Source organism: Lathamus discolor, chromosome 1 (assembly GCF_037157495.1).
Source record: "Lathamus discolor isolate bLatDis1 chromosome 1, bLatDis1.hap1, whole genome shotgun sequence".
Classification (NCBI taxonomy): Eukaryota; Metazoa; Chordata; class Aves; order Psittaciformes; family Psittacidae; genus Lathamus; species Lathamus discolor.
Window position 1 is genome coordinate 113,266,103 of NC_088884.1, and position 14,686 is coordinate 113,280,788.

General features: G+C 44.6%; 2 protein-coding genes across 3 annotated transcripts in view; both read left to right on the forward strand.

Annotated features, from left to right (window-relative positions):
* Positions 1-320: 320 nt before the first annotated feature.
* On the forward strand, positions 321-2,574 carry LOC136020352 (histone H2A.Z). The gene is made up of 5 exons (XM_065691379.1): positions 321-456; positions 905-982; positions 1,363-1,476; positions 1,904-2,033; positions 2,180-2,574. Exons 1-5 carry the CDS (start codon positions 454-456, stop codon positions 2,239-2,241), a joined length of 387 nt encoding a protein of 128 aa, XP_065547451.1. The 5' UTR covers positions 321-453; the 3' UTR covers positions 2,242-2,574.
* A 1,486-nt stretch (positions 2,575-4,060) lies between these two features.
* The window catches only part of DNAJB14 (DnaJ heat shock protein family (Hsp40) member B14), a 28,311-nt gene continuing 17,685 nt past the window's right edge, over positions 4,061-14,686 (forward strand). For both annotated transcript variants that reach the window (XM_065691390.1, XM_065691399.1), the window contains exons 1-2: positions 4,061-4,428; positions 10,359-10,533. In XM_065691390.1, the coding sequence (XP_065547462.1) occupies positions 4,296-4,428; positions 10,359-10,533 (308 nt within the window). In that variant the 5' untranslated portion in view covers positions 4,061-4,295. The remainder of the gene's footprint in view (positions 4,429-10,358; positions 10,534-14,686) is intronic.

The following is a 14,686-nucleotide window of genomic DNA, read 5'->3' on the forward strand; positions in this document are numbered from 1 at the left end:
CTGCAGGGTCTGCGCCTCCGTCTCCCCGAAATAACGGCGAAGGGCGGCCGGAATGGGGGGAAGCGCTGAGAAGCGAACCTCGACAGTCTGCCGCGCACGCCCCCCCACTCCCCCCGAAATCAAACCCCCTCGCCTCCCGAGACGCCTGTCCCTTTAAATACAGGCAGGGCCTTTGGCGCACCCCGCAACAGCAGACTGGCACCACCCCGCCTCGCCATTGGTTGTCGCTGGGGACAGCGGCCCGCCCCTGCTCGCAGCGATTGGCTAGGGGCGAGGCTGCGGTACCCGGATGCAGGGACGCTCGGCGGTTATAAAGCGCCGGGGGAAGGCGGGAGCGGGCGCAGTTTGAATCGCGGCGGTTCGGGGTAGGTCGCTGTTGTCGCTCGGGCTCCGTCAGTGCGGGACGCTCTCGTCTTCCATCAGCCCCTGCGCGGCGCTGCCCTCCGGTTCGCGATGGTGAGGAGCCGCGGGGCCACCCGAGCGGGCCGCGCTAGTGTGTGTGGGGGGTGCAGAAGTAGGGACAGGGATCAAGGTCCGTTGCGCCCTTTGGTGTGAGGTGGGAGTGCGCGCGGGGGAGGGGAGCGCGGCAGGGAGGGGGGGAGGCAAAAGTGGGGGGGGAGGGGGTCTCACGCGCGCTGGTGGCGCCGGGGAGAGGGAGTGGCGGCTGCGCATGCGCCTCGGGAGCCGTCTGTGCCGCTAGGTGTAGCGGGCGGCGCGCACGCGCCTTGGTGGCGCGCGTGCCTGCCTCCCCGCGGTAGAGGAGGGCGGAGTGGGAGGGAGAAGGAGGAGGGGCGCGCATGCGCGGTAAGGCGCTGCCGTGGTGCGTTGAGGTATGGTTCCTCCGGGGGAAGTGGGGGTAGTGGGGTTGGCGCAGCCGTTTTTACAGGCCTCTTCTCGTTGCCAGGCTGGTGGTAAAGCTGGGAAGGACTCTGGAAAGACCAAGACCAAGGCAGTGTCCCGTTCTCAGCGGGCTGGACTGCAGGTGAGCAGGGATTGGGGCATGCATTAGGGAAAGTCAGGTCAGCCTTCCATGTCTTGGTTGGTTGTACCTTGTGAGACTTCTACAGTCTGCTGTCTCTTGGTTGTCCGTAATAGGGTGAGGATCTGTTTAATGCTTGAGTTTGATGTCTGGCTTGGCTTATTTTTGGACCTTTTACAGATCTGTGCAGGAGGGAAGAAATTCCTTTGTGGCTGTTACTGTTAGTGGTTAGGATTGTGATGTAAACTTGGGATAGCATGTCCTAAGCTGGATTCTCAAGTGTTGAAATATAGCTTGTACTTCTGCCATTGGGGTTCTGTTGCCCAGCATGTGTTTTTCTGTCTCCTTTGTCATAGCCTGTTCATACTTCTGTTATTTTGCAGTTCCCTGTTGGCCGCATCCATAGACATCTGAAGTCTAGGACTACCAGTCATGGACGTGTAGGAGCCACAGCTGCTGTGTATAGTGCTGCAATCCTGGAGTACTTGACAGCTGAGGTAAGGCTCCTGCAGGGGATGCAAGCAAGTTGGTCAACTCCAAAATGGCATAATGGTCAGACTGCTGTGTTTTTGCCAGTTTGGACTGGGCTGTGAAGTCCTTGCTTTGAGCCAGTTCTAAGTGGATGCACTTAAACCTTGTGCTGCATTTCTTGCAGCTCAAGTCACTGACTTGAAAGGAAAGATGGAAGGGTGAACTGTTTTATAAATTGTGCCAGTATAGCACATTGTATCTGCTATAAAACTTACTCTGTTCTTGGAAAACTAAAATGCAGAGCTCCAAAGGAGGAACCCTTTCAAAAGAGGCATTGTTTGCCATCTTGGTGGTGGTGCTAGTGTACTTGGCACAGAGAGTAAAACAGCAAAGGCCATGCAGTTGGTCTCACTTTGGTTTGTGTAACTCAGTTTAAAGATGTCTTGTCCTCAGGTTCTGGAGCTGGCAGGAAATGCATCCAAAGACTTGAAGGTAAAACGTATCACTCCCCGCCACTTGCAGCTTGCGATTAGAGGAGATGAGGAACTGGATTCTCTCATTAAGGCAACAATTGCTGGTGGTGGTATGTAGATCTCTTGCTGTTTGTGATGGGTTGGGTGGCAAGACCTCTTATCAATCTAGAGGTTGGTTAATGCTGTTGCTTGCTTTGAAGAGCAAAGTTTAGGAAAACTGAGAAATAACATTGTCTCAATTGTTGCTGTTTCTTAGGTGTAATACCACATATCCATAAGTCTCTCATTGGAAAGAAAGGACAACAGAAAACTGTCTAAAGGATACCAGGATTCCTTGTTATCTCAGGACTCTCTTAAGTACTTAATTGTCCAGTGTTGGTGATTCCAGTGGACTGTATCTGTGAAACACAATTTTGCCTTTTTGTAACTTTGAAAACTGAAGCTCCCTTGAGCTCTCTAACAAACCAAATTTCTGCATTGAAGTCTTAACCGTATTTAAGTGTTACCATGGCTTCAAAGAAGCTATTGTATTTGTAGTGAGTTCTGATTGAGCTGACTGGTTATAGATTGGTTTAAGTAAAGGAAATGTTTGGTTTTGTACAGACTTTTCATCCACTAGAGTGGAAATATTCAATAAATGTTATGTCAAGACTGATTGTCTCTTGTCTACTAACTGAAAAATAGTTGGTCTCGACTACACAGCTCTGAGTTGTTTGAAGACTGTGCAACTCTGGTGGTCCTGCCATCTGTACTTTGGGTGTGGAAAGAGTCCTGGAATGCTGCACTTGGGAAATACCATCCAGTTGAAGGCACACAGGTTTCATCCTGTCAAGTTACACTCTTGCCAGCTGAGCCTGCTGTGCAGAGTGACAGGTGCCTCTAGTAGAGCAGATGTCAGGTTGACACTACTTTAAGATCAGTTTTACTTGATGCCAGCCTTCATAGAGTGAAGGGCTTTGTCATGGAGGGGGAAGAAGGTAAGCTGGATGGGTGGTGGAAATCCCCAACTTCAGCTGATTTTCCTTATGGTAGAGCTGGACTTACCTCACTTTCTTGTAGAAAACCATCAAGAGACATGCATGAAAGGAAAGGCTGTACTACAGCAGCCTTTCCTGGCTCGTGTAAACTTGGAGGCAGAGTCCAAAACCTGCTCCCAAGGTAGCAGCCAAATAGCTCTGTCCTGGTGTGGCATTTCCCACAGGTCATCTTTACCTCTACTACAGTCTGAACTGGAAAGCACATGGTTGCTGTTTGGAGCATATTACAGTGGTGAGGGTTTAAACTATGGGGCTAGAGTTTAAGGATGGTGTGTTGAAGTTATGGTTTCTGCTATACAGTAGCACCTGTCATAGCAGTAGAATAAAGGGGGGCTGGTCCCATCTGTAGGTTCTCTAGCTCTCTGTAAATTCACTTCTCACAGAGAGGGTCTGCCTGTAACTGCAGTGGGGAAAACCATCTTTTTTTGTGGGGTGAGAGGTGCTGTAGAGAACAGTTCCTGAGGGCAGCAAGCTCTCTGCTTTCCACAACTGCTCTTCCAGCAGTAAAATACTTAAAATAAGGATGCTAAACAGGCTATATTGCTACCCTAACCCCTTTCAAGTAATAGTCTGTGCTGCAGGACTGTAGCTGGAAGGTGTTGACCTAGATTGCAGGTCTTGGTTAGACATATTAGCTGCATTTGTCCCCTGGAGCTGTGCTGCTTCACTGGAGCAGCACTCGAGTGCTTTCATTGCAGCAGCGCAGCCCTGGACTGGGTGTGATTGATGTCGCTAACGATAGGCAGCCGTTACAAGGTGCTAGCCGGCACCTTCAAGCACAGCTAATTAAAGAACTACAACTCGCGGGCTCCACAAGGGCTGCATCGGGGCCGGCGGTGCGGTGCTCCGTAGGCCGCAGTGCAGCGGTATTCCACGGCCACCCGCCCGGTACTTTTCCATCCTAGACGGCTCCCGCAGGCTGCGCCCGGGCGGCGGTGGGGCCCCGCAGACGTGTGGATGGGCAGCAGAGCTCTCGACAGGGATGAGCCTGCGGCTGGCTGCAGCGTAGATCGTCCCCGGGGCTGCTGCCAGGCCCCGGGACTGCCGGTGGGACGGGCGGGGCGCCCCCGGGCCAGCGAGGCGGCGCATGCGCGGCGGCGTCCCGGAAGCAGGCGGCGGGCCGGGCTGGCTGCCGGGGCCGAGCGCCGCGCTGGGGCTGCGGGTACCGCCGGCGCGGAGTGGCGCGGCGGGATGAGCCTTGCGGAGTGAGGGGCCTCCCTGCCCGCGCTCCTGCCCTTCCGCTCCTCTCTTTTCTCGGCTCCGCCCGGCTCCGCTCTGGCTTCAGGCCCCTTCTCTCTGCGCTGCGGCGGGCGGAGGCGGCGAAAGGAAAAGCCCATGGAGGGGAACCGGGACGAGGCCGAGAAGTGCATCGAGATCGCGCGGGAGGCGCTGGAGGCCGGCAACCGTGACCGCGCTCTCCGCTTCCTCGGCAAGGCCCAGAAGCTGTACCCGACTGAGACGGCCCGAGGTGAAGCTCGGCCCTGTTTCCGCGGCCGCCCCTCCTCCCCTCTCCCGCTGCCCTGTTCCATGGGGAGGAGGGGGAGCCGCAGGGACGGCGGGGGGGAGGCGGATGGAGGAGGTCTCCTCACCCCAGGGAGCGGTTAGCCTGCGCGGCGGCCGCCTAAGGCTGAGGCGCTGAGGCGCTGAGGCGAGGGGACCCCTCACGCGCGTCCTCTGTGCGTAGCCGGCGCAGCCCCCAGAGCAGCCCGGACTGGGGGGTCAGGGGTGGGGAAAAAGGCTAAAGCGGTGCTTAACGTGCCCCGGAGGAGCGCTCAGGGCAGGTGGATGTTCACCGCCAGTGCACGGCTGTGGCGTCAGGCTGGGGGGGGGGGGGGGGGGACGGGGACGGCTGGGGCCAGCTCCCTCCTCGCCAAAAGGGCTCGTTCTGGGCCTGCCCAAGCTCTCGCACGCATTCCCCTCTCCCTTTGGCCATCAGTATTAGCATAGCCATGTAGACTCTGCTTAAACCCGATGAACAGCAGGACAGCTCAGGCCCCGGTACGAGACAGGCTATGCTGGCTTCTCTTCTGTCACTGTGAATTACCCCTAGCTAACGGCTTGCAGTGAGAACTGCAGCTCCAGACTGGGCATGTCTTCATCCTCTCATTTACTTCTGGTTCCGTTTCTCTTTCTTGTTGTGAAGTAGCTACGTAGGAATTGTGCACACATTCAACTTTCCTAGAGAAAATGGGATAGGTGGCTCCCCCTATGACTTCATTGGCTCTTCAGGCGCTTCTGTGCTGAAACTTGACAATTAATTATCTGCCTTGCAAAAAGTTTTTAGGAATTATTTTTTAAAAGGAACAGTAGCAGGATTTCAGTGTATACAAAGCTGTCGCTTGTCTTGGAGATTTTCTGTCACATAGTGTCAGAAGTCAGCTTGAAAATGCTTTGAATGCAGCAGCGACTTGTTGCGTTCCTCTGGTTCTCATTGTCTATGCCATGGAAGGAACAGGAAAGACTCATTGATCTGTAATGACTTAAAAGCCTCAGCATTTACCATTTTTGGAACATGTCTTTGGGGTGAAGTTCTGGCTGGAAGCGTTCTTTGCTGTATTTTATTCTGTAGTAAAGCCTTTAAGTCAGGTGAGCAGATTCAGTGGATGTTTTCTGACCTCCTTTATCTCCCAACTATTTCTTTTATGCAGACGATAAACAAAAGTCTCATCAGTGCTTTTGTTTTTTATAGTATAGATTTTTGGGGTGTCTTTATTTTTTTCTCTCCTGCAAGACAGGATGGATGTTGCTGGTAAATCATGTGGAAGAAGGTAACCATTCCTTTAGATCAAGATCATAGTACTGTTTATGTTCTTGCCACATTACATACCTCTCTGAAAGAAAACCAAGCAGAAGTTTCCTACATTCCCCTGAATTTCTGGTGCTTGAGAAGATGATATGCATGAAAATAGTTTCAGCTTTTTGGAAGCAGGAGGCGGGAAGGCTGAGGCATTCAATCCAGCTTCTTCCACTGAAGGCAGCTAATAGCTTTGTTTGCTTCAAGTAGCTTATTACCATTTTATACCTCCAAGATAAGAGCTACAGTAGGTTTCAGGAAAAAGAAGAAAATCTTGAACTGATTTATATTTTGAGTGTTTGGGTTTGTTGGTTTGTTGGTTTTTTTCTCCTTTTAAGTGGGACTGCTTCTACATAACCACTGTTGTAAAGTATTCAGTGCAAGAAATAGATGGCTAATTAGGCTATTGTCTGTAAGACACTTGTTTTATTCACTGTGGAAATTAGCAAAGTGTGTCATAAATGAGGTATACCTCTGGTGAGAAGAAGATGGCCTTGTGGTTAATCTGGGGAACTGTGTACTGAAACTAGATGCTTCACAGTATTTCTCTGATGTTAAGTCACTTCACTCAGTTTCCATTAGTGATGGCTAATTGTTTGTGCTTCATTTTTCAGATATTCAGCTTGAAACAAGGGCCTGGTTTGTGGAACTGATGGGCAGTTAAAGCTCCATCTGAAGCTGATGAGAATTGCAGATGCCCTAATACCACTGAAAAAAAAAAAAAATCAGGCCCTAGGCCTGATATGAACTAGGTACTTAGAAATTAGGGGACTGTAAACTTGTGCTTCAATTTTCTAGCTGTGGAGGTTGATAGCTCTTTTCAACTCATCCCATTTCCTCCCAGAACAGCACCAACTCATTGACTGCCCACCCCCAAGTTCTCAAGTCACTTAAATAGCCCTGTTAAAAGTGCAGTAAGCTGCAAGGATACAGACTATCCTCTTTTCGGCATTGGAAGGTGTGCGATAAATTAGAACTGGCATTTTACACTGACTAAGAGCAAATGAAATTACTGTTTTGTTATATCAGTGTTGGGTTTTAGATAAATTAAGCAGTGGGGAAAGGAAACAATGTTTCATGATTCAGATAATTAAAAATGTGTCATAGCATATACCAGAGAGAAGGAAACAATTAAGGTTTTGGTTCTAACACAGATTCTTAATTTACAGTCATAATGTTTTGGGTTTGTATGGTGATAGGACAGTATGGTGCAGCCCCAGTTGTCACTGCACCTGCTTACTTTCTCTCTGGGGTATGTATTAGAAGGTAGTTCATACCAATTTCTCACTGAAGTCACAGATTCATCATAGGTTGTACCTTTTAATATCACTTGGAGAACAGTTGACCAGCCTTTCACAACTGATGTTCCATCAGTGATAAAAGCAGAGAGAATGGAAGCACTGAACCTTTTACTGATGCTTTTTCCTCCTGATGTTATGGCAGGTTATAAAAGGACAGAGAGTAGGTTTTAACTGTTGTCTCTAAAACAATACCATGTGTGGTTTGGTTTTGGTGACATTTGCATTTAGAGTGCATTCAGCACTAGTTATCAGTGTAGTTTAGTTAAACAAAGCTTCTGTCTGAAATACGCTGACTGCAGCAGTGCTATTTTAAGGCTTTAATAGTGTAATGTAAGGTCAATGCTTATTTAATGATACTTAGCTAATGACTTCATAGTAGCAGTGGTCACTTTGATGTCACTTTGCTAGAAAATTGTTTTACAGTTCAAAACATTGCTTGATTATGGGTTTTGCTAATGATCCATCTTGCAGCCGAGTGGAAACTAGTTGCTTGACTGGGAAAAAAATGTAAGAGTTGATTTAAAGATAATAAAGGAGAAGATCTTTCTAAGCTTAGGTGCCATTCTGTTTGGAGTTGAAGGCAGAAAATTATATTAAGGACAACTTTATTTTTCAGTGCTGCTAAAAATTTTCTTGGACTATTTCTGATGCTGCCTTTAAAGCCCAAACTCTTTAGGAGTATGTGAGCTTAGTTTTTCAGGCTGTTGCATTAGTATGAATTCTGAATTAAACGGTTCTTCCATTAGTCAAAGTGGGGGTCATGTTCAGTGCGTAATGGAATCAAATGCAGTGCAAGGATCTTTCATTCAGCAGCAGGTAACAGTACACATAAGAGAGCCTTCAGACACACTGGAGATAAGATTCATTGTCTTACCTGCTAACAATGTAAGTCTTTGGTTCCTTGTATGTCCTAGTTTTAAATACCTAAATGCACAGTGAAAGTTTTCTTTAACGCACTGTTAGGCCTGCAATTCCAGCAGCGGTTTTACCACCAGCAGTTCATGGAAGAGTCAAAAAATTGTTTGTGAATATCTGAACTGTATCTTTTATTTGAAGAAAACAATGGCCCCAGACCCTTTGTACGGTTTTCTTTTTCAGTGTAGAACAATAGCATGTTTGTATATGCTATGTCCTGCTATTTTAAGAAGTTAACACTCAAGGTTTTGAATTTTGTTTACTATTTTTTGCAAGCATGCTGCATTGTCCTCTCAGCAATGCAGCTCCATTATGAGGATGAGAGGTCTGAGGTGATTAGGAAGCAGTGATGTTGAAAGTATAGTGCAGCTAAACCAATTAATGAAAAGACCAGCTAAACATGCTGTGAAGAGACTCTGGGTGTTAAAAATGCAAACCATTGTCTATACCTGCATTTCTACCATTATCTCTTACTGATTTGGTATGAGCATTCCTGTAGGGATGGGGAATTTCTAAAGCAAAGCCAATATAAAGGCAGGATTTGAAATAACACTTACTTGACAGTTTTGCTAGAGGGTAAGTCAGGGTCACATGTTCAATATGATCCCACGTGATACTGTTATTAAATACCAAATATCACAGGATAGAAAAAAAAAAAAGACATTCAGACAGAAAATGCTTCATTCTCAGGGCACTGTCTGTGCAAATCTCTCTTCTTGATTACTTCTTAGTCTGCAGACACAGTCACCTTGTTGGAGTTCTTCTTTCATTTACTGCAGAACCTTAAATGCTGTAACAGATGATATTAGAATAAACTATTGCAGATATTTGGATAACTGCTTCAGTTACAATCCATAATGCCACTACAGCTTTCCTGTTTTCAAGAACCTCACTTCATTTGCAGTGAAAACATCCCCTCAGTATACAACTCGGCATCTAAATGTTAGTTGTTCCTTTATTTCTGCAGTAAAAAGCCTGATCTGGATCTGATCAACTGATGAGTCTTGCAGAGGCAGGCATGAGTGCAGGGCCGACACTCAAGTCAACTGACTCCTTGTTTAGTCCAGGTGTAGCTATTCAGCTGCAGTACATCAGGCTGCTGTGGCCAGCGGGTAATAAGTGAATTAATAAGTAAAAGCAAATAATGAAAGAGTTTTAAAGAGACCATCTCGGGGAAGTGGTGGTTTTCCTTTTAAACAAAGCTCTGCTTTCTTCTCTTTCCTGTGCTTCTGAGAGATACAAGCTATGATGTGTAGGATCCCAGTTTTCTGCTGCTTCAAGAGAGACCTTGCTAGTCGAAGGAGACATTTTAAGATTAGTTTTAGGAGAAAATCCTTCAGGGTTCGTCTCACTAGTTTCTAAAAGGAAATATTTTTATAACAATAAAACTATAACATGCTTTCACAGTGAGTGGGACTTTTTGGGGGGAAATTTTATTAGAGCATATTTTTCTGCAGGTAGTAACTCACAGTTTATGAAACAAACTTGGACTATGTAGTTTGCCATCTTGCTCTGAAGGAATCTCTTTTCAGGAAAGATAGACTGTTTAATAGTCTTTGATCTACATCATGCTTTGTGTCCAGTTCCTTAGGTTAGAATGGTACTGTTTCTGATTTATTGATAAGACAGATACTTCCAAGATACACACTTATATCCAGAAGAAAAAAGAAGACTTAGTGTATGATGATTTATTAAATTGCTAAACTTGAGACTTGTTGGAACATGGGAGGAAAGAGGATTTCAAAGAGGATCTAGCAATAGCATGCTGATTTTCAAGATTCAGGTCTTGGAGCTGGGTGTAGCTGGCTGGTGCTGACTTACCTGTGGCACTTTAAGAGTAGCTAGAATTTCAGTTGGTAGTGCCTGGAAGGGATATAGAGCATCAGTTTGTGGCCACTAAAGGCTTATGTTACAAATACGTATGTATGTAGCAACTGAAATATGCTGGAGATGGGCTTGGTATCTGTGTGGAATAATTTGCAGGTTCTTTAGAGTGTTAGATTAGTTCCTATTTATTGAGGAATAATATTCTTCAGTTGCTTATTCAGGTATTCTGGTATTTTAACCCCAAAGCATGGGTTTGGTACCTCTAAAACCCATCTAGAAATGAAGGACCTGGACAAATCCTTTACAGTATTAAATTACCTTGGCAGAGCTGGAGGGGATTCCAGTCACTAATTTTGAAACATTTTTTCATAGTTTTGCACAAAAAGATGTTGCTAGGCTGGCTTCAGAAAGGTTTGTGGTACAAAGTGATGATCAATAAGAAAGTAGGTTGTAGCAGCAGCTAGTCTTTTATAATTGTGGTGCTCCCATTTAAGATACTTGAGAGCTCTAACTTAATCTCTAATGCCTATAATGATACTATGATATACTGTTGTTTTATAGTTTTGTTGGAAGCTATTACGAAGAATGGAAGTACTGCTGGGGGAGGCGCTTACTGCCAAAAACCAGCCAGTAGCAATGATCAGAGTAAGCCCAATAACACGAAGGAGAGCAATGCATCTGCTGCAGGTGAAAGTGGAAAAAGCTACACTGCAGACCAAATGGAAGGAGTATACAGGTATGGCCTTGCTTAAATGCATCACTGCTTTTTCATTCTGTGTATTATGTACTTACACTTTCAGCTCTAGCATCTAAAGCAATAAAAAAATCAATGTTAGCTGAGAGGGGTTACTTGTACTGAACTGTGGCTAAAAGGAAGAGGAGAGTTGTGCCGCAGTTAAACACAGTATGAGACATTGTCACTTTCTGTGAGAAAGATGCTACTCTTCCTTTTAAACCACCAAGGTTACTTTATATAAAGATAATACTCAAAACAGTAAGTTGATCTAATAGTAAATGGGAGAAGTGATGAAAATTGCAGGACAGTGTTTCTGTTCTTGAATATTTTTATGCTCAATATACATGCTCACTTTTAATGTTTGTTTTCTGTACAAGTTGGTCTTAGGTGAGTGTTAAAATTAATTAATTCTGGATGTGCAACAACCTGAGAACCACTGAAGCCCGTAGTCTTAAGTTGCGTTATATAAACTCTGTCTGGACTTCATGTAGCATGATAGTATTAAGATTGGGTGACATCAGGAAAGGAGGATATGCAAAAAGAAAGAAAGATTAATAGAAATGTCCTGAGGTGAATAACTCTTAAGTCATGTTATCGTTACACACTCGTTGGCTGTAGGAGTGAGAAAAACATGGGTTGATATGTGCTCTGATTTCTGCTAAAGAAATATGTATACAGCCACTCTAAAATTGCACACATCAAAACCCGTTCGTATTTTCATGTAAGCCTAGTCTAGATATTTTCAAGAGAGCTCAAAGAAGGGAGATCCAAAGGTCCTTATCTCCTAATTTGCATAGATTGGTTGAACTGTTGTGCAAAATGGAAATTTGTGTGTGGTTTTTTGTATGCATGTGAAATGTATGTTGCAGTTGATACCATCTTGGAGTCTTTTCCTGAAGTTCAGTAATGTGTTCAGCTGTGCTAACAGTGGGAAAAAAAAAGTAGCTTTTCTTTGTTGATACAGCAGCTCTGCGTTCGGGCAGTCAGAAAGCAGTATCTCTGGCATGACTATACCCTTGGTGTTATTACTTACTAGAGCTTTTCATTTACCATTGTCTCTGCTTGCTTAATGTTATTGTCCTTCATGACACATGTAAAGTAAAACCCGAATAAGCATGTAGTTTTTGGCCACCTTCAAAGATTAGCTGTTAAATTGAATGTAAAGTGTGTGTATGTATGTGTGCACACATGCATGTGAGACAAAATACCCAGAAAGAAGTCATCTGTGAAATGAGGCTTAGATCAAATTAAGACATGTAACACAGTCTCAGAAAGGTGCTACAAGAAAGGCTGTATTCCTGGAAGGATTCACTCACCTGTGACATGCCCATCTGAGCTGCAGTCTGCTTTGACATCAGACTTTCTCCAAGTTCTTTTTTTTGTTTGTTTTGTTTCTTTGTTGTAACAGAAAGCATGTTGCCTACTTTTTCTTGAGTAAAATGATGTTGTCGAGCCAGCTTTTCTCCCTGGTATGCTTTCATGGTGCTGGGTATTGCTTCCTTGAAGGCATTCACTAGATACCAGATAAAATTAATCCAGTTTGCTGAGATCAGAACCAGAGTTAAGGGCATTTGCGGAAGTTGCACATTAAGGATAATCTTGATGCAACATTGGTTCTTAATACCTATTTCAACAAGCTGCTTTGTGAATATTAAATTTGGGGGTTTAAAATCTTCCCAGGTATTTCAGCTGAGCAATTGTAATAGTTTACATAACCACTCATGTTTATGTGTATTTTACATCCAACTTAAAAATCAGCTGTTAAACCAAAATCTTTACCTTAGCTTGAATGATGCTACTATCCTTGAATGGTGCTATATACCTAATAGCAGTTTATAAACCTTTGGAGAGAAGACTGAACTTTGGGTTAGATGTGCAGTGATCAACCGAGCAAGTCTCCAGTTCTTGTTGGAAGTTTGTCATGCTGTCAGTGAGTGACATCAACCCACCACTTGGAAAATTTATGGTTAAGAATTAACAAATGTGTGTGCCTTGCCAAGGAGAACAGGATTAGATTCAGTGGGCTAAAACTTAATGGAAAAATATAGCACATGTAGTGATGATAGCTGAGGGAAAGCTTATGTTTTAACCACAGTGAGAATGAGCTTCCTAGTTGGAAACATGACAGGCTGTATATGTTATTGTTTTAGTCAGGCCCCAGACTTCTGCAATTAAATGAAACATGCCTCTCTGGGGAGGGTGTTCTTCAGAGAGCAGAGCTTGTCACCACCATATGCTTCTGCCATATCACTGTGGAATGGTTTTCAGATGTTTTGTTGTGGCTTAACCCCTGCCAGCAACTAAGTAGCACGCAGCCACTCACTCATCCCCCTGCCCCCCCAGGTGGGACAGGGAGGGAGAACCAAGGGGGGAAAAAAGGTAAACCTTTGAGATAAGAGCAGTTTAATAATTGAAATAAAATGTAATAATAATACTATTGTAATAATTGTAATGAAGAGGAAGGCAACAAAAAGAGAAGAATGAAAACTCGAAAACAACTGATGCACAGCACAGTCGCTCACCACCAGCTGACTGATGCCAGGCCTGTCACTCCTGGCCGAATCACCCCTGTTTTATATACTGGGCATGATGTGCTGTGGTATGGAATAACCCTTTGGTTAGTTCAGGTCAGGCTGTGTTCCCTCACAGCTTCTTGTATGCCTCCTCACTGGCAGAGCATGAGCAACTGAAATGTCCTTGATCAGGGTAAGCACTACTTGGCAACAACTTGGTGTGTTACCAGCATTGTTCTCAGACTAAATCCAAAAAACACAGCACTGCACCAGCTACTAGGAAGAAAAATAATTCTACCCCAGCTGAAACGAGGGCACCTTTGAATTAGGTAAAGAAATGTGTGTGAAGAGAGTTGGTTTTAAATAGTATTTCATGCTTGATTTTTTTATTTTTTTTTCCTGTATGAAATTTCTAGATAGCAAAGTAGGAAATCTTAATTTTTAAATAAATTCTGTATTTTGCTATGTGTTTGGCTTTGTCAAACACTTTTGTATGCCTATGATCCGAAAGGTGGTCATTATCCTCAAGTATCCTTCCCTCTATGAGTTCTGGTTCTGTGTTAATAATGGAATATAGACAGAGAAAGCATTCCTGATTTAACTACACATACCATTTCCAATGCTTTTTCTGTATCAGCTTTAGTGAGCAGTTGGACAAGGGGGCAGACTCTAAGCTCTCTCTCACTTGGATCACTGATTATTGTTCCAGGAATTGTCCAGCTATCTTGAATCTGCTTGTGACAATAGGTTTAAGCATAGCGAAGACATGCTTAGAGCAGTAACTGATGTAACTGCATTAACTTTCATCAGGGTTACTCTAGTAATGTGAGCAGGTATGAGAACAACCAAGCATCTCTGTGCTGGTTTTATTTTTTGCACATACACAGGGGATGCTGATCACTAGCAAGCTACTGTAACACTTCTGTGGAGCATTACATGAGCTTGCAAACAAGTTGCTCAACTGGAAAAAGCATAAGATGCAATATCTTTCCACTGATTGCATAAGTGCTGGGTGATGCTCTGTTTTTTGTGGAAACGGTGTTCGCTGTCTCAGTGTGATAACTTGAAGCATGAGATACCCCAGACCACTTTGTTACTTCTGAATTGAAATGCTTTGAAAATACCATCTGTAGCACGTACATTTTTTTTTTCTTAAAGATGTTTATCTTGTCAGTGAGGGCTGGATCAAGTTGCGTTAACACTTTAGGCGACCTGCGTATCAGAGATACTGACAGAAGACTAGCAGAAATATGTTAGGACCCACAGGAGACTTATGTCTTTTTTAGAGTTAGTGCCCCAGGAGTCACTAGGCAATTGAAAGCTGTCTGAGCAATATAAACTTGAGTGCATCGTGTGCACAACAGAAAAGGGAGAATTTACTTTGTATTCTGAGCCCTTTGCTTTAAAGCAATTCCTTCACTATTTGATGTAGGTTATTGGCATCTTTTGCTGAGATAAAGAAATGAGACATTTGTATAAGAAAGAAAACTAGCTTTTTCTTCTAGTTCACTTAAAACAAATGAAGTGCTGATCAGAATTACAGTTATCAGATTTCTTCATTACTTTCAGACAAATTCCGTTCATATCTGCCTACTCACACTACATGTGCAGACCCTTTTTGTGGACTAGCATGACAGTAA

Coding starts and splice junctions, on each gene's coding strand:
- LOC136020352 (XM_065691379.1), top strand. Junction 983..1,362: donor CTCAGCGGGCTGGACTGCAG/GTGAGCAGGGAT, acceptor GTTATTTTGCAG/TTCCCTGTTGGCCGCATCCA. Junction 2,034..2,179: donor GGCAACAATTGCTGGTGGTG/GTATGTAGATCT, acceptor GCTGTTTCTTAG/GTGTAATACCACATATCCAT.